Source organism: Anguilla anguilla, chromosome 6 (genome assembly GCF_013347855.1).
Source record: "Anguilla anguilla isolate fAngAng1 chromosome 6, fAngAng1.pri, whole genome shotgun sequence".
NCBI classification, from domain to species: Eukaryota; Metazoa; Chordata; class Actinopteri; order Anguilliformes; family Anguillidae; genus Anguilla; species Anguilla anguilla.
The window spans coordinates 10,456,277-10,476,725 of NC_049206.1; the positions used below are offsets into that span (position 1 = coordinate 10,456,277).

Here is a 20,449-nt window from a genome sequence, read left to right on the forward strand (position 1 = left end):
TGTCCCGGCAGCCCCACGTCGTCGTCCCTGCTAGCCCCCTGACCGCTCTGCGGGGTACAGGTGACAGACGATCGGCATGGAGCATCATGGGAGGAGGATCACGCCCGGGAGACGCGGCCCGTCTGTCTTCCCGGCGCACTTGCGTAGGATGTTTTAACGGCCCGCAAGGCTTTTCAGTTTATCACCTGTCGTGAGAGTTTGACTGTGATAATTGCAGACGTCTGATGAAAACAGTGAAGTGTCTGTTGGGTAAGCACAGTGAGTCTGAAGCTGCGTGTGAAGTTGTAGCTCGGCGTGACGGTGACGGTGAGATATTTCGAGGCCCTGCGAATGTCGATGAGCCGTTTTCAGCGAACCCCGACGCTCTGGGAGCGACAGGAAACGGCGTGCGGGCCGTGACAGGAAACGGCGTGCGGGCCGAGACCTTGCGTGGGCGAGCCGGGGCGTGGCGCTGTCGGGCCGGGAGCGGAAGCCATGCGCTGGCGGGGGCACTGGCGGTCAGACCGGTCACATGGACCGCACCGGGGCCGGGGGGGGGGCGGGGGGGGGGTCAGGTTGCCTGTCAGTGCTCCCGTCTGAAGCGGAACATTGTCTCCATGCGCTGGACGTAACCGATAGTCTGGGAACTGTCTGTGCGGCAGGTAAATCCCATCTCCAGCAGCAGGGCGGGGGCGGGGGAGGAGTAGAGGAGTGAGGGAGAGAGGGAGGGAGGGAGGGGAGGGGAGGAATGAGACGGTGAAAAGGAGAGAGAGGGAATAGGCAGTCCCGGAGAGAGAGAGAGAGAGAGCAGCGTGAGTCTTATAAAGAGTGATGGTCTGATTAAGGCCCTCTCAGGAACAGGGCTCCAACGCTTCGTCATGGCCGCGCGGGCGCAGATGCCGGCGATGAGGCTGCGGTCCTCTCTGCCCAGGAGGAGCGGGCGAAGGGGCTGCTGCCGCCGTGCAGCTGAGTCAGGCCGCTTCGCCATCTCCCCGCCCGTGACGCGCGCCCCGCCTGCGCTAATATTTGCCGGGGCTCCTCCTCCAGCTGACGGCCTCTCCGGCACGCAGTCAGGGGCTGCTTTAAGGGCTGGGGCTTACCGGCACATTTTGGCTAAAATGCACCGGTATGTACCCCATAGAGACTGTTGAAATGTACAGATATGTGCCCAATAGCGGTTGTTTAAATGTACCTGTATGTGCCCAATAGCATCTGTCACAGAGAAGGCCTGCCCTCTGAAACCGGTCCTCAGTGTCTCAGGGAGCGCGCTCCAGCCCCGTATCGATTGCGTCTGGCCTGCCTCCGCTCTTATTCTCCATGCTTCACGCCTGTTGTCAGTGACAGGGGCCGCGTCAGTGAGCCCGGATTTATGCCGCCCTTCGTGGCTTCAGTTGCCCCCCCCTACACCTCAGAGAGCCACATCAATTTGCCGTCCGTCGAGCTCAACGAGCTGTTCTCGCAGAGCGCTGTGGGAGTTTGAGCGCACGTCGCAGCTACGCGGTGCAGTAGCGCTAATCCAATCAGGGCTGCTGCTCTGCATGTGACTTTCGGACAGGCCGGGACACGTCAGCGTTCTCCGCCAGTCTCCCGTGCTCCTAATTGAATTGAGAGCGGGGTGAACTCTCACGTGCTTCCGCTACCCCCATAGAAACACGTCTCTGTTCCTCCATTTTTAAAATCTGTCCGGAGCCGTAAGCGACACTGAGGCAGTGTCTCTTTTTCGCCAAATCCTGAAAGGGTCCTTTCAGCCATCCTCTGGAGCACAGCCGGGACTGGGGGCCGCTGGGTGGCTCATTTGGATAAGGCCCCCCGGCCTGGGATCGAATCCGGACCGTGCCGGTGCTGACTGTGGCTGGCGGCTCTGTCCTCAGGGTACGGGAGGGTTCAGTCGAGTAGGGGTCTGTGTTTCATCACTCTTCAGCGCCCCCCCATGGGTGATCGGGCGCACGCGGATTGGACACTGAATCCGCGTGTGAAAGGTCTTCCTCTGACCCCACTCTGAGCTTAGCTGTAGTCCGTGGAAGCATCTGATGACATCACTTGTTTCGGAGGAGAACCACAGATTTCTCAGCTCTCCCAAGTCGGCCGTCTGATTTGCTCATGAACGTGGCTGGAGTTGCAGATAATCGGACGTTCCAAAGTAGGTACTGGAATTGGACACGTACAGCCCCACGTTGGGCGCTAAATTTATATTTTTAAAAAATAATGACTTCTCCGTCATCATTTCATATCGCACACTAGCACAGTGGCACTTCTTTCTTCTTTTGGAGCCTGCTGTAGAGCAGCACAATTTGGGAGCTGTCGCCTGTGAGGGCCGGTGTGATTACACGGTGCGGTGCGCGGTGATGGAGGGCTGTTGTTGCCGCCGGTGGCGCTGGCAGCTCCGCGAGCCCGCGCTGGGGAACGGGGGCGTCGCAGCGGGAGCCGGCAGCCGCGGTGCTTTTGATAAAGACCCCCCCTCAGCCGCCCCCGGGGGCAGTACCTGCAGCGAGCCGCGTGCTGATGAGGGGGGGGGGGGGGGGGGGGGGTGGTGAGGGAGAGCTATAGAGAGAGGAGAGGGAGGGATAGCGAGAGAAGGAGAGAGAGACGGAGAGGGAGAGAGAGAGAGAGAGAGAGAAGGAGAGAGAGACGGAGAGGGAGGGGGAGAGAGAGAAGGAGAGAGAGAGGGAGAGAGGGAGGGAGGGGTAGAGAGAGAGAGGGGGAAGAGAGAGAGAGAGGGAGAGAGTGAGCGTGAGCGTATCTCCTTCACTGGTTTCACGTGCTGCCCTGTGAGCTCCTAGCGTGGGGCTCTGTTAGTCAGAGTCACCGGTGCAGCGCTGCTGTGAAGCTCCGCCTCCTCTCGGTGCAGAAAGCAGCGTTTTGGCAGCCAGTGCGGTTCACGGCCCTCCTGGTCTCCGTGGCCAGATTAGCCTTCTCCTTGCAATATTGTTTAAATGGCGCCGTGCTTATGTTAAGTGTCGGGCTAATGTTCATAAGCCAGAGGTGACGAGTGTCTGGCAGGGGAGACCAGTGCATGTGCCTCTCCTCTCTGCAGAGCTGGGGCCAGGCCGGCCAGCTCGGCTCAGCTTCCTGGGGCTTCTCCATCATCTCGCTTTGTCTGGCTGAATGAGAACCAACTGTGTCAGCACAGCCTCCTACTCTTAATGGGAATGGCCTACTTACAAATAGGCTGTGGGCAGAGTTGGCAAGCTGTGTAGCTGCAGTACCCTTCAGTTAGAGCGAGCCTCTGTTTCTGATAGCGGCAGAAAACAGCCATTAGGCAAGAATGGTTACTGTTAAGCCATTCCAGCACTGTGAATGCACATTATTATTATTTTTATTGTTATTATTATTGTAATTAACCCTTGATTGTGTGTAAGATCACATCATGTGATTAGAATGTTCTGAACTGAACATTCTAATGCTGATGTCACAGTCACTACTGGTAATTGAAAGCAGTGGAGTTCTAGAACACTGACTCGAAAAAAACATTCCAAAACACCTGCTCTTGGAAGGGTTGTGTTGTTGTTTTAAGTGGAAATACTTAAAAGGAAGAAATAGTCTAGGACTTCAGGCGAGCCTCGGCCCAGTGTTGCGAACTGTCATCGCAAACAGCAAAGAGCAGCGTTCAGCAGTAGCAGGAGTCAACTTGGGAACAAGAAGGGTTTGCATGGAAGCAGCGGGGAGCTGAGGGCTTGGGCATGCGTGCGAAAGGGTGCCAAGGAAAACGTTGTGAACCGCGGGGCATTTTTTCCGACGTGTTTGACGTCACGCGTGGAACGCGGTCGCGAGTCATCTCCGCCAAGCGCCAGGCTGTCACCGCTATTTTTGACTCCTGTCCTCAGAAGGGGAGTCTTGCAGCGGGAGAGACTGTGGGCCGGTCCATGAGTATTGATGGATGACTAACAGAAGAGCCGGGCTGGGCAGCCCTGTCGCGCGCGGTAAATAGAGCTGCGAAGCCTGGGCGGTGTGGAAACCGCCGCTGACCGTAATTGGCTGTGACGTTTTTTTTTTGTTTTTTTCTTTTAAATCCCGGAGAAAAGTGAAAATTGTTCATTGGTGTGGAAACCCTGTGACACAGCGTAGGCCGGGAACTGAAACTGGTGGGAAAGGGAGAGCCAGGAGCCAGAGCAGCCCCCGTCTCCCTGCAGTGTGCAAGGAGCCCGCTGCAGAAAGGGTGTAATAGCCTGTCTCTAGGCTACAGCAACAGGCATCTGTCTGAGCCTCCTCTTCAGCTGACACCAGTGTAAAAACTGCAAACATACACTGTGTGTTTGTGTGTGTGGGAGAGAGAGAAGGTGGCGGAGAGAGGGGATTGTGTGTGTGTATTTGTGTCAGAGAGAATGAGAGACAGCTTGACTGCATGTAGGCTATGTGGGTTGGAGTGAGAATGTATTTATGTGTGGTACCGTTAGATTGAAGTATGCATGTCAGACATCTTGATGAGAGTACTTGTGTCTCACTGTGTTAGTGAAAGAATGTGTTGAAGTGAAAGTTTATGTATGTGTGTTAGTGAGAGTGAGACAGTGTATGTGTTAGTGTGAGAGAGTATGTGTATTGCAGTGAGAGAGCGTATGTACTGTATACATGTTGGAGTGAGAGAGTGTATGTGTGTTAGAGTGAAAGTGTATGTATGTATTAGAGTGAGAGAGAATATGTGTGTGTGTTGGAGAGAGAGAGAGAATATGTATGTATGTTGGAGAGAGAGAGAGAGTATGTATGTGTGTTGGAGAGAGAGAGAGAGAGAGTATGTATGTTGGAGAGAGAGAAGCAGTGCCAGGGGGCTGAGGCACGGTTGCCATGTCACCAGTGTGCCAGGGTGTTTGCTCTGGGCTGGTTGTCCAGGACAGGGGAGCAGGCTGTTGTTTAATCAGCTCTGCCCTGATTAGTATCCCCCCCACTCCCATCACTCTGCGTGCTCTTTTGCATTTCAAATCCGGCCCCCAGGAGACGGGCAGGGTGTACAGCCCCATCTGCCGCCATGTCTGGGCCTGGCTCGGGGAGAGCGAGCCACGCCCGCTCCAGAGCCAGGGGGTCGGGCGGGGCGGGGAGGTGACCAGAGGGGAGGGGGGGCGGTGTCCCTGGGGCAGCTGGTCTCTGCTGTGCCACAAGCTCACTGAGCAGGACAGCGGAAAGAGCCATAACACCTGTGCTCCCCTGTTCCGAAACATTCCTCCTTCTCACAGCTAGCTCATCCTGAGCTTGGCGCTATTGAACATTCTTATGTAGCAGTAGCCTAATTATGCTTTTCCAGTGAAAGAGAAATTCATAAGGAGCTGGAGAAAGAAGAACAGATACATATTTACCATTGTCTGTCAGTGATTTTGCCTCTAAATGTCATTGTTCAGAACAGAAAGAATGATGATGGGTTAAAAATGTACAGTATGTTCCATCCCGGAGTACGACAGGCATGCGTATTGAAAGCAGGGGTCGGGCTTCACAGCCGTAGACACGTCTTTGTGAAGTTTGAGATTTATGCTTGCTGATTCACATCACGACATCCCCTTTTCTGATGCATGCAGAAGCTCTGGTTTATGACTGTACGCACAGGGTGGCTGTGAAGACATCTTTGCTATTTGTTTCTGTTCAGATGTTCACGTTCCTTAAAATTTTAGGTCAGGTCTCGGTGCGCTCCTTTTCTTTATTGCCTCAAGTTCCCAGAATGCATTGCAATGCTTGTTTGTGCCTCTGCTTGTCAGCACAATACTACTGAAATGGATCTAAATCCAAATTCCGTATCGTGCAAAAACAAGCTTAGCGTTCAAAGTCTATATTACATAGTCGATTAGCTGAGCATCTGGAGTCTATCGGCTATGTTTATGCATTTATGATCAAGTGTGGTCTTAAAGTGTGAGTAATGAATTTTCTACAATCCACAGAGATTCACTGACAGAACACAGACTCTGGGCTTTGTTTGAGGGCTCGATGGCGTAAAGCTGGTTAGAAAACCACCAAGGGTTTCACTCCGGTTTGCGCCTGTAGCTATTCAAACATACATCAGGCTTTTCATTACGCGATGCCCATTATGGCAGTGCTGAGGAGCGGCACAATACGTTTCAAATGTGCAGTGAACTTACCCCCTTTCTGCGTCTCAGAGCAATAATGGTGCAGTGAGCATACTGTCCATCTCCCTCTCGTTTTCCTCTCCCCCACTCGCTCTCTCTCCACCGCTCACCCTCTCTCTCTCACCCTCTCTCCCCCACCCCACCCCCTCTCTCTCACCCTCTCTCCCCCACCCCACCCCCTCTCTCTTTCTCTTTCTCTGCCTCTCTCCCTCCCTCTCAGCCCTGACCTTCAGGCACGTCTCACCTTTGCTCCGTCACACCTGGAGCTCCTTAAGATAAGAGGCTGCTCACCTCTTCACCTGCGCCTGCAGGCTAGGCCTGGGGGCGCGGGCGGGGTTAACGGGCACCTGCGCTGCGGCGTGCGCAGTCTTCCCGGCCGCTCTGTCTGCGCAGCGAGAGCGTCGTCAGCAGCCGGGCGCCGTTGCCGTGGCAGTGTTCTGGAAGCCGACCTTCCCCCGTTCCCCTGCCAAAAAACCCGCTCCTTTAAAACAGCCGAATCGAGCTAGCCTAGCGTGCGCTTTTGCCCTCTCTTACCCTCCCCGGCGTCCGGCGGTGATCATAGCGTCGTATTAAACCTAATTGAGTCGAGCGCTAAGGTTGCTGTTCATGAGAAGCAAACGCGGTGCCCCGCCAGCCTGTAGCTACGGAGGTTGCCCTGCCCGCTTTCCAGATCTGGTACTGTAGATCTCGTTTAAGGATACTTTGCCGTTGTGTAAGACATTACAGGGCGAGGACGCATTTTAAGGAGACGTAATCCGGTTAAATCTTCTGAAGGCGCGGCGATAGGGTTTCACCGTGTGTTTGGGTGCAATTCTGGGTCATAACCGTCTGGCGCCGGTCCATTCAGACATGCCCATTGACGCATCGCGGTGCTATGGGAGCTATATTAATGCTCATTGTTTAACTGAATTAGGCCGTCCCATTTGCACATCCTTTCTGTCAGACGACCGCGGAGTGTAGTGCATAATAGCAGTGTGATTAGCGTGATAGCACGCATAGCTAAACTAATGCGGTTTGGCTTTGTCTTCAGGTCCTGTCACTGGATCAGAGGTACACGCATTCCTAAGTAATTTGCCGTCACGAAGCTCTCTTGGAAAGGGTTGCCTTGTGAAAGCCTGTAAATTTGGCTACCTTCTTTTCATTAATGAGTCGCCTCCATGGATATCGGAGTATTGTTTCCTGAGTGCGCTGCTGGAACTTGCATGGGTCTTTTACTTGGGTTTGGCCGCTGTGTTTTCACAGTGGAGGAGGGCAGGCTGGACAGCTTCACCCGTCTGGAAAACGCTGAGTCGCTCCGTTCCTTTGTGCGTTTTGGACGATGCCTGACTGCTCAAGGCTCTTTCAGAGGGCCTTGTACTGCTCCCATTTTAGGAGCATTTGCTCCTGGACACACTGATGTGCGCTGACTATAAAAATAATTTAGGAGAACATCTACTAATTGGAATACATTAGCGTGCTCTTAAATTTTTCAGCTTAGGAGCACGTGTCCTCCTTGGAAAAATGGTTAGCGTAGAGCCCTGTTATAGGCATTGCTGTTGCGTAACGGCGATGCTAATGGTGCTGGCAGCACCCTGCGTTTGCCTGAACCAGAGCGGCTCGGCCTAAAGGCTTCGAGCTGTGCTTCAGCCCTCCTGAATCCAGCCCACCCGTCTCTCCAGCTGACAGTCTTTCTGTCCAGATGCTGGCTCCACTCTTTCTCCTACCGGCCTGGTATGCTAACAGCTCTGTAAACACCTCTTTATGATCTCAGAGGTATTTATTGTTTACGAGCCTGGCGATAATGGCAGTAAAGATTCGGAGTTCTGTGCCTTCACAAATCGGACCCATCCTGGAGGACGACCTCTGAAACGTTGCCGTCTCTCCAGAAAGTCAAGAGTTAATCTCTCTCCATTGTGGCTGTTCTCAGACTTGGTTTCCCTTAGAAAACGGATTGAAGCTGCTTGGAATGCCCGGCACCTCCAGCCCCTTAATTAAAATGGTTGCCGGTATCCCCCTCCCAGATGGATGCTTTTGATATTTAATTAGCTTAACGTCTCACTTTGCCAAGGGGGGGGTGGATTCCCATTGTGTCCCTTACATTGAGTTAGCCCTGAATGGAGGTTGAAGGGTTAAAGGGGGGGGGGGGGGGAGGTAAGGGGGGAGAGTCATTAGTGTTCCGAGCCAGCCGATGTATCCCAGCTAAACTGATTTGGGGCTTCCATTCAAAATGCAACTCTCTCGAGTGTCATGGCAATCTTTCAATTCTATCAATCCTATCACTTTCATTTGTGACCCCCCTCCCCAAGGGTCTTAACACTGAGCACCCTGGATCAGGTTGCAGCGTAGGACAGCTGGGTCCCTGTGAGGCATTCTGGCACCGAGCGTTCGTTCCCGTCCTCGATTGTGCGCACAGAGGTAGGGCTCATAAAAATTGCACGGGGCTGCTATTTGCAACGCATTCGCTTTTTCACGGCTTTCCTTTCACGTTGTCACTTTCCATTAAGCACATCCTGTACATGGATCGCAAGTGAATGATTTAATGGAAGCCATTTTGAGAGCGGAGCCGTCCGTAGCGCCGCTGCAGTATCGATAATGATTCGGCAATAAAGCGCGGGAAGTAGCACTTCATGTAATGTTCCCTTTTACATAGCTTTGTGTGTGTGGGTGTGTGTGTGTGTGTGTGTGTGTGTGGGCGTGTGGGTGTGTGTGTGGGCGTGTAGGCGTGTGTAGATAGATAGACAGGCAGACAGAGAAACAGACAGATTGATAATTAGATAATCTCTATGACATGTCTATGTAGAATGGCTTAATGTTTGATTTGTTGTGGCCTGACGTACGCAGGAAATTTTAGGGTAATCCCCCAGAGAACTTTCCAGATCGTGTAGGCTAGTTGCAGGTCATTCGTACAGATCCTGGAATGTTTCCCACCGGTTAAACAGTCTGTGACTGCGCACAGCCATTGGTGTGCGAGCAGCCCGAGCCCCGACAGCTGTTTGACTGTTTGCGTGGTCGGAGCGAGATGACGGGCAGCTCCTGGCTAATCACTAACCCCTCATTACGAGCGAGGCCGTAAATCAGGCCGCTGCTATTGGCGCGCGCGTGGCCTTGGGAGCGCGGCGCGGGGGCCTACGTGCTACAGATGCATCTGTAATGCGCCGTGGCAGGGAGATAAGGCCTGATAGCAGGGCCCGCGCCACACGGCAGCCTTCCTGGGCTCATTAAAAGCCGGTCGGGTCGGACTGAAAAGCTGACAAAATGGCCGCCGCAGGAAGAAAAACAAGAAGAGAACAGGCTTTACTTTTCTGGGGTTTTTTTAAAACGGAATGAGCTCTCATTTCGACCTGTTGAGTTGGAATGAAGTGATTACATTCAGGGGGGGGAAAAAAAAGATCAGCACTCAACGTTTTTCATCAGGACATGGCTAAGTGATTCAAATGTTTCTATATATATATATTGCCTTCATCAGTGAAATGGTATTGTGCGCTTATGGCAATCACGTATGCGACTGCCGTTAGAACGCGACTCCGTTTCGGTGATGAAGGCAATCTGCCGAAACGTTTGACGATTCCGTCTCATTTTTTCCCTGTGTTGAGTGTGGCTGGCCTCGTGTTTACCTTGCTGGTTTCCACGCCCGTTCCCCTCTCTCCTGACGTTCGGCGTTGCTCGATTGAGTTCTTGTCGTCACATTTTGATTTTGCCGCTCTGTCTCACCAGGCGCGGGACGCTACAGGGCTCCACGCTAGCATTTTTTCCCAGGAAGCACCCTATTGCATCCCAATTAGCCTAGCAGATGCGCTCCTGAATTATTTTTCAAGTTAACGCACATCGATTTCAAGGAGCCGAAGCTCCTAAAACGGGAGCACTGTAAGCCCGGCACTTTGTTAACTCCCTGCATCTCTTTTATCTGGGCATCGCCATGGATACCAGTCACTGTAAATGATTCTCCCTCCTCAGTGTGTTTGGGGCTTATTCAAATCGCTACGGTGTCTTTGTTCACCGGCCAACGGGTCGGTATTTTAATTCGCGCAGAGAAAGCGTCAGTGTTTTAAAACACCATTGTAGGGGGGACCTCCATTTTGAGCAGGCAAGCGAGGAGGACGCCTCTCGGAGGAGCTGCGGTATGCGTGTTAATGAGTAGCCCGGCCGAATTGCCGCCGTAAACAAGAGCGCAGTAAAGCCATCCGTCATGTGACATCACCTTTTGTGCGTGGAACTTTGTGCGCTGCGTCGCGGCCTGGGAAATTGCGCCGTCTCGAACTTTGAGACGGGCTCTGCAGAACAAACTCGATTTGACGCTGGGGTAATTCACTTACTCTCTTTGATAATTTAATTGGATCAGGATCAGCATGTATTTATACTCCCAAATTTCTTTTCTGTTTAGTGCAGGGGGGGGGTTGGTTGGGGGTACTTGCTGTTTTTTTCTGCGGGTGTTGGGGGGCGGGAGGGTGGGGGGGGGGTGTTGGTGGGGCCCAGCTGCGTTTGCACAGTTTGCTGACCGGGCCTTAACGCCGGCCGTTATCGGCGCATGAGCCGGCTTCATTGCCCTTTGTGGTATTGTGTGTGCGCAGAGGGGCCTGTGTCTCTCCATTACCCCCACTGTGTGCGGGACAGAGCCGTAATGGCCGCCGCAGACGGAAACAGGCCGCGAGAGACACACAGACAGAAACAGGCCGTGAGTGACACACAGACAGAAACAGGCCGTGAGAGACATACAGACAGAAACAGGCCGTGAGAGACATACAGACAGAAACAGGCCGTGAGAGACAAACAGACCAGAAACAGGCCGTGAGAGACAAACAGACCAGAAACAGGCCGTGAGAGACATAGAGACAGAAACAGGCTGTGAGAGACATACAGACGGAAACAGGCCGTGAGAGACATACAGGCAGAAACAGGCCGTGAGAGACACACAGACAGAAACAGGCCGTGAGAGACATACAGGCAGAAACAGGCCGTGAGAGACAAACAGACAGAAACAGGCCGTGAGAGACTGACAGACAGAAACAGGCCGCGAGGGACTAGCTCGTTGGGCTGGGAGTGCGGAGCGCAGAACCGCTGCTCTCTCTAGGACCAGGAGCGGCCCCCGCGACGCTAACACAGCGGCTGGCAGCGCCGGACGTCAGCAGCAGCTGTTAATCAGCGCCGCCGCCCCGGCCCCTCGTGATCTCCCCGCCGCTCGATTTCTCTCTCTCCCGCGCGTAAAGAACAGAGAGGAATGAACTCCAGACTCCTTCCCCCGCTTCAGTCTTATGAGTTTAATCACGCCATTAACTGCTAAGCACTTCCACTTAAACCGGTTTGTTTTAGAAACCTCCATTTTACAGTCTGTGCAGCTTCTTCTGGAGTTTGCATAGGTCCCACCTTCACCTCTCGCAATGGTCTGAAAGAACTTTGCGGATTACCTGTGTTTCCCCCAGGGGGGGTGTGAAATTGGATTGGCTCTTGCTCTGCGGTGCCCTGCTCAAACGCAGGTGACTGCCTCTGCTTTACCGGCTCTGGGGAATGCAGCCTGGAGCCTTGCCTCGCCGTGGTTTTTTTTGGCAGGCAGCAAAGGGGGTCTGAGTGTTTGGCAGCCGAACAGAGTGGGATGGAGGGGTGGGCATTGGCAGGGGGGTGGGGATAGGGGTAGGGGGGTGGGGGGTGTGTGTGTGTGTGGGGGGGGGGGGGTCTGCTCTCACGGGCGCCCGAAGTCCATCTGTTAGCGGCAAGTTCAAATTCCAATTTCACCCGCCTTATCAATTATTCCTTAAAGCTAGGCCTCCCGCTGAAAGATGGGCAAATTGTGTCACAATCAATTAGCGGCTCGGGTTCCTGACTAGCCCAGATTGATTACGGGGAGGCTGCTCGGGGCCCGGGGCCCGGGACAGATGACTTTTCCATTGTGTAACCGGACCGGTGCGGACGGGCCCGCTGTGGCGGGGAGCGCGGCGGCTCTTCCTGGGAGAACGGCGGGTCGATGGGGTTATAAATGAGCTCCACCGCGCACCCCGGCCTGAGGATGTTAGTTTCCTTATTTATCAGGCCTGCCGCCGCGCGGGCAGATCGGACACGGGCGCAGCCGCCTGTAAAGCCACTGATGCTCACGCATGAGTATGAGTCTGCCGTCTCTCCGCCTGTATCGAACCCACTCCGCCCCCGCCGCCGCCCCCGAGCTCGGCCAAGATCACATTACCCTCGCCCTTCCCAGCAGTCCCGGCTTCTGGCCGGCTGATCGCCCCCACCACCACCACCACCCCCGTCATTACCATGCTGCTCAGAGCCACGCCACTCCCCGCTTTCTCGCCAGCGCGTAGCCCCCCCCCGCCCCCCCCCCCCCCTTTCTCCAGGGCCACGGCGGTATCTCCCTCTGGCAGGGAGAAGCGGATTTAAGCAGGGGGGAGTAAGCAAGGAGGCGTTCTCGGCCTGCCCCCCCCGCCCCCGCCCCCTCCCGCGCTGTCTGCTGAGGTAGATATGCCTCTATCAGAGGGCCCTGGCAGCGCCTGGCAGCGCCGCCCAGCCTCTGTACCCGCTGCAGCAGCCCGCCGGGGCCTAATCCCCCCCGCGCCCGGGAAATTGGCTTAAAGGGGCGGCGTGGGCCTGTGCGCGGGCGAGCAGGCCGCTCCGTAACTCATCCCGAACGGAGCGTGCGCCGGGAACAGAGACGTCGCCCCCAAAGCCGTCGGGCCGCGTGCGGAAGGCTGCCCTCCGACGCCCGTTAAAGGCGGGCTCCGTTTGTCAGGGGCAGGCGGAACTGAGCCGGTAAGGGGGGGGGGGGGGGGGGGGGGCACTGCTTTGCTCCAGTCCTTTTGTGCTTCTCCCCGCTCTGAATTGTTTAATTGGCCTCATTATTTCCATAGGAAGCCGCCGCACCTGGCGTCCGCGGCCTGAGCGGCTGCAAATTGAAAAATAAGTGGATTTGCCCCGCGGCACTGTGGGGCTGGAGCGGTGAGTCACCACCGCAGCGGGGCTCGCCAGCGAGGCGCACCGCTTCCTCGCCGCTTAATGACGTTAGCCCGCTTTCCCAGACTCCCTCCCTCTTAAACATTCATCCTTATTGGACCTCGGCTTCCCAGGTAAATCGTGTAGGGGCTGCATTCGGTTTGCCTTACAGCGCCGTGTGAAAATTATTCCTGATCTGGATGAAACACTTTTTTGGGGATTTGAATAAAATAAGTGAATTAAAATTAAAGTCTGTCATATGCCGTTGATGAGATTTGGGTACCGAAGGCATAAAGGAGCTCTCTAGGCATCTCAGCGTTTGTAATCAGGGAAGTATTTGATTTCTTTAATTGAGTGTCTAAGTTATCTTTACATGGGTCGCCATTCTCAGTCTGGTGCTCTTGGAACCCTGTGCTGTGCTACAGCTGGGCCGTCCCCTGCTTTTCCCATGATTTGCATTTCGGGAATCCGGTTATATTCAGGAATATGGTCATGCGGCCTTTCCCACATAATGGAGGGTGAGGAGGAAATGCAGCTGCCCGCTTTTTGGGAATTTCTTTTTAAAGGGTAAATGACAGCCTGACAGAAAGGAGGAGGGTGGAGGTCTGGATGAGAGAGCCGGGTCAGTAAGGGAAAGGCCACGGTCGGGCCGACCCTGCGTCGGACAGGCGTGAGGCCAAACGCAGGCCGGAGGAGCCCGTAACGCACGGCAACACACGGCTCCGCGGGTCGCACGCGCTGTTCTGAGCGCGCTCGAACCGCGACGCGTAGCATCAGTCCGTTTCCCGCCGGACCAGAGGAGGCGCCGCCCTCCTCGCTCCGTTTGCGCCGTTCTCTCTCCCTGACAGCCAGGAGCCCATCAGGCCTGAGCGCACACACGCTCCTCTGCCCCGGCAACGGCGTCAGCGGGGGCAACAGCGTCGCCGGGGGGGGGGGGGGGGGGGGCTTTCACCTTGTTTGAGAAGTGTGGAGGCTCACACCGGCTGCCTGATGGACCATAATGCTCCTGTTTGTGTAAGGCTCTGCTGTTGAGGCCGTGCCGCGGTCTGCAGGATGCACATGGACAGCTGCGTTCGGCTGCTGCCTGCCTGTGTTAGGCCGGCCCCAGCATGACTCTCACACCGCCTGAAAGGAGAGGGGGGGGGTCTGTGCCCAGAGAACTCAGTCCAGTGTGGTAAAACTGATACAGGTGTTACTGTTCCAACAGTCCCATCCGCGGCTCCGGGCCTCGGGGAGTGTGTGGTGAATGGCTGAGAGGGCGTATCTTATCGGATAGGCGCCGCGCTAGCCCATCTGTTAAAGCACGGTTCGCGTGCGCTGCGGCGTTCTTTCGCATTCCTGCTTCAAAGCCGTGACCGAGGCTTCCTGTGAATGATGGAGGTTGACTCGGATTTGACTTTTTTTTGTTTGTTTATTTTTTCTTCTTCTTCGGCGTTGTCTTTTGTCTGGCGTTTCGTCTCACAGAAGAAGGAGCCCGGCGCGCGTGTCAGCGCTTTGCGTCTCGGAGTTCGCCGTACGCGCAGTGAAGATGACGTGAGAGCGGGGGGTTCCTCGCCCCCGCCTGCGAGACGGAGAACGCTGGAGGCGCTGCTTGTCTTTCTGGAACGTTCTAAAAGCGAATTCCACTGTAAGCGTATCGTTCTGATGCACTTAGAGGCCACACGCAGAAAGAGCGCGGCGGAGAAACGGAGAGAAGAAAGGGGAGCTCGCCTTCTCGGGGGCTGAGGTCTGGAAAATATTTTCTCTGTATTTTTTGAGAAGAAAAAGCATTTCGGGGCCACCGGCAATTTCTCTGTGTGGCCGGAGCAGAATGGAGCAGTTTGGACAGTCATCAGCGCAGAGAATGACTGCAGCCCGCCTGCGTGCCTGGGCCTAATGAGGAGTGTGTGCGTGTGTGTGTGCGTGTGTGTGTGTGAGTGTGTGTGTGCATGTGTGTGTGTGTGAGTGTGTGTGTGTGTGAGTGTGTGTGTGTGTGTGTGGGTGTGTGTGTGTGTGTGTGCGTGCGGAGCACCGAGTTCCAGGTGCATGGTTTCCGTTAATAACCTGGAATGGACTGACAGCCCGGGCAGGAGTCGTTTCCCCGGCTGCGATATTAAAGAGCGCCGTTTCCCCGGAGACCACCCATTAGAGCGCGGGCGCTGGCAGGGACACAAAGCCCTCCGACGCGCCGTTGGCCAGAGGTGCCGGGGAGCTGAATGGACTCGAGACGCCGCCGATTTGTTCTGTCTAACGAGGAGACATTAGGGCCCGGCCTCCGATGACGGCGGTCCGTCAAACCGGGCCGCGGGACGCCTGTTCGGGGGCTGATTCCCCCCCCAACCCCCCCTCCCCCTGGAAAAGAGCGCTCGGTCAAAAGCCTCGCGGCTGGTCGGATATGGCATGGCACCCGTAGCTTAGCTGGATACCCTCAAGTAAAGTTCTGGCCTGCCGCTTCACATTCCAGTGGCAAAGATGGCCGCCGATGGAGCCCGCTGTGTCCCTGTGGAGCGAGCCCTGGGCGTGTAGCGGTCTGCAGGCCTCTGCGCTGGTTGGGTTCCCCTCAGTGCGCAGCACTCTGCAGTGACTGCAGTCCTGTGTGCTCTCTGGGTAGAGCTGGCTGCTCTGCAGGGCCTCGGCAGGGAGCTGATTGGGAGTGAATGTTTCGGAGCGGGGCTGAAATGCCACTGTGTCTCCCCCGCGCTCCCCAGGTACGCGTCAGTCAGCCGGCGGCCCCCGAGCGCCGCGCGTAATTAATCGGGAGGGGTAATCCTCGCTAATATGCGCGAGCGCGGCGAGCGACGTCCTCCTCCCTCCCCCAGGGCGAGGCCCCCCCCGCGCTAACGACGCGCCGCTGTGCTCTGAGACCCTCCAGAGGAAGCAATCTCTTAATGGAGCTTTTAGGGAGGGGGGCCGGACCCCCCCCCACACCCCTGGGGAGCGCCGGGCCGGGCTGGGCCAGCCCTCCTGGGGGCTGGAGACGGCAGCTGTGGTTTGGGCTCCGGCCCCCCTCCTGTGTCGGCGTCCCCGCTCAGTAATGAGCTCACCTCCTCGCCCCTCGTCATCGAAGCGTGAACCTCTACTGCAGTCTTTGTGTGAGGTCCTTTCGGCTTTCCGGAATGTTCCATTATGGCGTGCTGTTAGAGAACTGGTGAAACTTTGAAGATCTTTATTTGTTTTGACTTCAACTTTCTTTTGTTTTTTTCCTTAGTTCTTCTGTTGTTCTTTCGCTAACGCTGTTTGCGAATAAATCGCGTGAAAAGAACACACAGTGAGCGTCTCCTCCTCTCCTCCTCTCCCCCTCTCCTCCCCTCCCTCAGGTGCCAGTCTACGATCCTGTGAGTGCGGAGGAGTCGAGCAGGAGCGCAAGGACCCGAGGGGGATCAGTGCCAACCCGGAACATGGTGCCTAATCACCGCCCCTCTGTGCCCCGCCTCCCCACAGGGGTGGCTCTGCTGCTGCTGCTGGCCTGTGTGGTGACATCCTCCTACGCAGACAGTGAGTACCCCTAACCCTAACTACTGACCGTCTGTACCCACAATATAGCCTATAATCCACACTCCCTGTGTCCACATACCGTGTATCCACATGCCCTATATCCACACTCCTTATATCCACATGCCCTATATCCACACTCCTTATATCCACATGCCCTATATCCACATACCCTATATCCACACTCCTTATATCCTCATACCCTATATTCACAATACTCTAAACCACATACCCTCTATCCATGTGCCCTATATCCACATGCCTTATATCAACACACCCTATATCCACATACTCTATATCAACATCCTCTATATCAACATACCCTATTCCAGCATACCCTATTCCCTATAACCGTGCACCTTATATCCATGGGCTTCATTGGTGGGGGTGGGGGGGGGGGGGTCTTGGGAGGGTTGGGACAGTTCCCTCCAAAAATGGTGTTGTAATTGTGCAGGGAAGGGGGTCGGGGGGGGGCGGGCTGGGGTGGGGGGGGCTCAGTATGAGATCTTTCCATGGGGCTCAGAATCCCCGTCGGCGCCCCTGCCTGCATCCACAAGCCAAGGCTCCAGTTTCCTCTCTGTGAGGAAGAGGGCCTGGCTTACTCCTCATCGCTGAATCTGATTATCTGATCGCGATGCGCGGCGCATGCCAATTTGTCAGATTTTCCCCCGGTCTTGGAGGCAGGCTTCACAGAAAATCCTTTACATAAGACTGAGCCGTACGGAACGCCCATAATCCCATCCCCGCGGCCTCTTCTGCATCCATATTCTCACTCGCTTTCAGGCAGAAATTGGAGCGAAAACTCTCAGCCGCTCGCTCGCTCGCTCACCTTTTAATTAGAGCACGCGCTTTCACTGGAGGACACAGTGGATTGAATGCAGAATATAATCTGTCATCTGACAAAAGAGCACTGAAGTATGGCCAGAGAGAATTTAATCAGAACCCTAACAGTCGAGTCTCAAGATTTAATTTACCATTGTTGCAGTTGCCAGTTACCAAAAGAAGTGCTATAATGCGTCAGTGTTTAACGGACAATAAGTGTCAGAAAAGCATAAACATCCACGGATAATTTCTAAGATGGCCTCCGGCTGAAACCGGGCTCCAGCCGGTGAAGTGTCTCGCTGTGAAAGAGTCTGACGAGTTTGGGATCCTCTCCTGGTGAACGCCTGCGTCTCCCTGCGCCCAGTCCCACGCCTGCCTGTCCATCAGGATGAAGGGCGGGGACGCAGGAAACGGGCCCTGAGCGCCGTGTCATCGTCAGGGGTCCTCAAAGCCCGGGCCCCTTTAAGGGCCCCCTGGCACCGTGGGTTAGTGGCCGATTCAGTTCACCCACCCTCCACCTCCACCTCCACCCGCTCGCCCCGCGCTCCATCTCCGTCAGGGCCTGCGTAGTTCCATTAGCCCCCCTCCCACCTGCCCCGCCGTGATCGTGTTACAGCCCTCCCCCCGAAAACAAGGCCGCCCCCCCTGCGTTCACCTTTCCCTCCCCGCCGCTGCCCAAGCCCAAGTGACCTCGGGAGCTCGCCCAGGCCTGCGAGTGGCCTGCGAGTGCTGCAGAATCCCCCCCCCCCCCCCCCCCCCCCCCAGCGCGGCCTTCAGCGTGCGTGTTTACAGACCTGTCTTTCCTGTGCCAGATAAGGGCGCCATCTCACAAGTGGGGCTCAGAGGCCCGGGATCTCTCTCTCCGAGCATCTCCGGATAAAAATTTCAGTGTTTTATAATGTGGCGGAGATCTTAGGAGACGCGCGGCTCCGATAGCAGCACTACTTCATTCAGGAGTGACGCGGCGGGTGAAATACGTCCTCTTATCTCGTCCGCTCGTGCCAAAGCCGCTTTCGTCTGCTCCGATTTGTTGTTCTTCCGTCACCCCTGAGAAGTTTCCGGATACGTGACGGGGAGACGGTTTCGCGAGCGCGTATGCGACGTGCCCGGCTGCACGCGGCTTGCGAAACTTCCCCAGGAGGAAGCGCCGAGCGTAATTAACCCCTTATCCACCAGCAACCACAGCCGATAAGAGGGGCCATTAGGAATACGTGACGGTCAGGCGCAGGTGTTTGCGTCGCGGCGATAAGCCGAAAGGGTGTGACTCGACGTCATGACTCCGCCCCTTCCAGCCCCCTCTCCGTTTGCTGACGCTGCGGGTTTTAGCCCCGGCTCACGCTGCAGCGGGAAACGGCGCTTTCGCTTCTCCTCAGCGCCTCCACAAAGAGCCGCGTTTCAGACGAGCCTCCTCCGGTAAAGAGCGCGTCGCTCACGCAGGTCACCAACACACTGGAGGAGCGTTTAAGGGAAAGTGGGTCACAACAACAGATCCCATTAGCCGCATTTTGACGTGATGTAATCATTCCGTTATGGTTTGCGTGCTTCCGTCCTGCTAGCCGTTAATAACGCGCGCTGCACCTTCAGTAGGTAACCCCGCTCGGGGGGGTAAGTGTTCTGTGTGTAGCACGTAGCGCTACCCGTCACTGGGAGGCTGTAATGTGAGTCGAAACCCGCGTTATGAAAGCTGCGCCTGGTTGGCGCTAAGAGAGGGAAGCCTTTGTTTCTGGGCCGCAGTGGTTTCCAGGGCTTTTCTAGGGTAGTGTTTACTTGGGCGCTGCGTGTTCTCGGAGCTCAGACCGGCGACGGAGAGGGCCTGAAACGCTCTGCTTTAGCGTTAGCGGAGCCGGTCTGTGAATCCTGATGTCACGCTAATGTCTCCGTGGGCCCCTGCAGGCCTGTCGGCTTGCTGTTCGGAGTCGTGCACCGACACGGCGCCGTCTCCTTCGTGTGAAGGCCGGGCGCTATGCAAATGGGGAACTTCAGTCACGCTGGAGTTCACATGCAAACTCAGAGAGCTAACCAGGCAAGAGTTAAATTACTGAAGCGCCCTTTCCCCTTCACTGAGCTCGAGGGCATTGACCCCTCCTCTCACCTGACCAAAGTCACTTATTGCCAAACGTACCTGCCAGCCTGGGAAAAGGAGATACTTTGAGAGTAGGGAAGCAGGAGATTGTATCTATCCTGTATCTCACGCTGGATAGGGGCCGATGGTGGGGAAATTCTGGCCGATTTTAGCCCGGGACTTGGCGCTCAAATAAGGCCACGCCCCTTATTACGCGTGCTTTAATTTGTGTCCCGGCAACAGCCAATCGCAGAGCCAGGCAGGGAGAGCGCAGCCAGACCTGATACGAGGCCGCTTCCCGTCGGTGTGTGATCCAGGCGCTGGAGCCTGTTAGTGTGTGCCGCCCCCGGGCCCCCCCCCCTCTCTCTCCACAGCCTCCAGAGCCCCTCACGCTTCCTCCTCCCGCTCCCGCAGCTCAAAGCCACATGTCTCAGGGTCGCCACCGCCAGCGCCGTCTCCCCCGGTCCAGCCTGCCGTGGTTCGGCTTACGCCCCTCCACCAAAGGCAGGCCGCTGTTGTTTACCCCTCCACCCCCCCCACCATTTCGCCAATTAAATTGCCACATTTCACCAGAAGTGTAATGCCGAGTGCTGATTTCTTTGAAGAGCTGGAATTCCCTCCAGCACAGTGCCAATTCAGCAGCTGCCGGTCCCCTCGTCTGCACAAGATTCATCGGAGACAGCTCTATCACATATGCATTTATGTGTTTTTGTGTATGCATTTATGCAAAAGCAGTGAATAATACCAAACTGCATGCTAATTGTTCACTTAGCTTTTAGCAATAATATAATAACAATTATTTTGTATGGTTTTTGCTTAATAGAGATTTTTAAATGCATGACTACATATCATTTCATATTTAAAAAATTTCATTTAAAAAAAAAAAAAAAATCCTAATTTCTCCTAAATGAAATATCACAATAAAACATCCCCATAATGCAATATTCGCACAAAGAATGAACCCCAATATAAAATCGCTGGCTGACTGGAATGTTTTCAATTTCCATGGCTGAGTAGATGTAAAAGGCGAAACGCGATTAAAAACAAGTTTGGAATAAATTTGCGTGGCGACGCTCGTTCGTCTGCTTTTAATATGTTTAGTGTTCTATAGAACGTGGCCGGTCAATTAAGCCTATAAGCCTGTATGAACTGCCGCTCGTGCAAACAATTAAAC

The 20,449-nt window shown here is 55.2% G+C and overlaps 1 protein-coding gene across 18 annotated transcripts in view; it reads left to right on the forward strand.

The window, feature by feature from the left end:
• Positions 1-20,449, forward strand: part of ptprfb (protein tyrosine phosphatase receptor type Fb) — a 206,363-nt gene that overhangs the window by 58,512 nt on the left and 127,402 nt on the right. For all 18 annotated transcript variants that reach the window (XM_035421849.1, XM_035421854.1, XM_035421851.1 and 15 more), the window contains exon 2: positions 16,217-16,394. In XM_035421849.1, coding sequence (XP_035277740.1) covers positions 16,298-16,394 — 97 coding nt within the window. In that variant the 5' untranslated portion in view covers positions 16,217-16,297. The remainder of the gene's footprint in view (positions 1-16,216; positions 16,395-20,449) is intronic.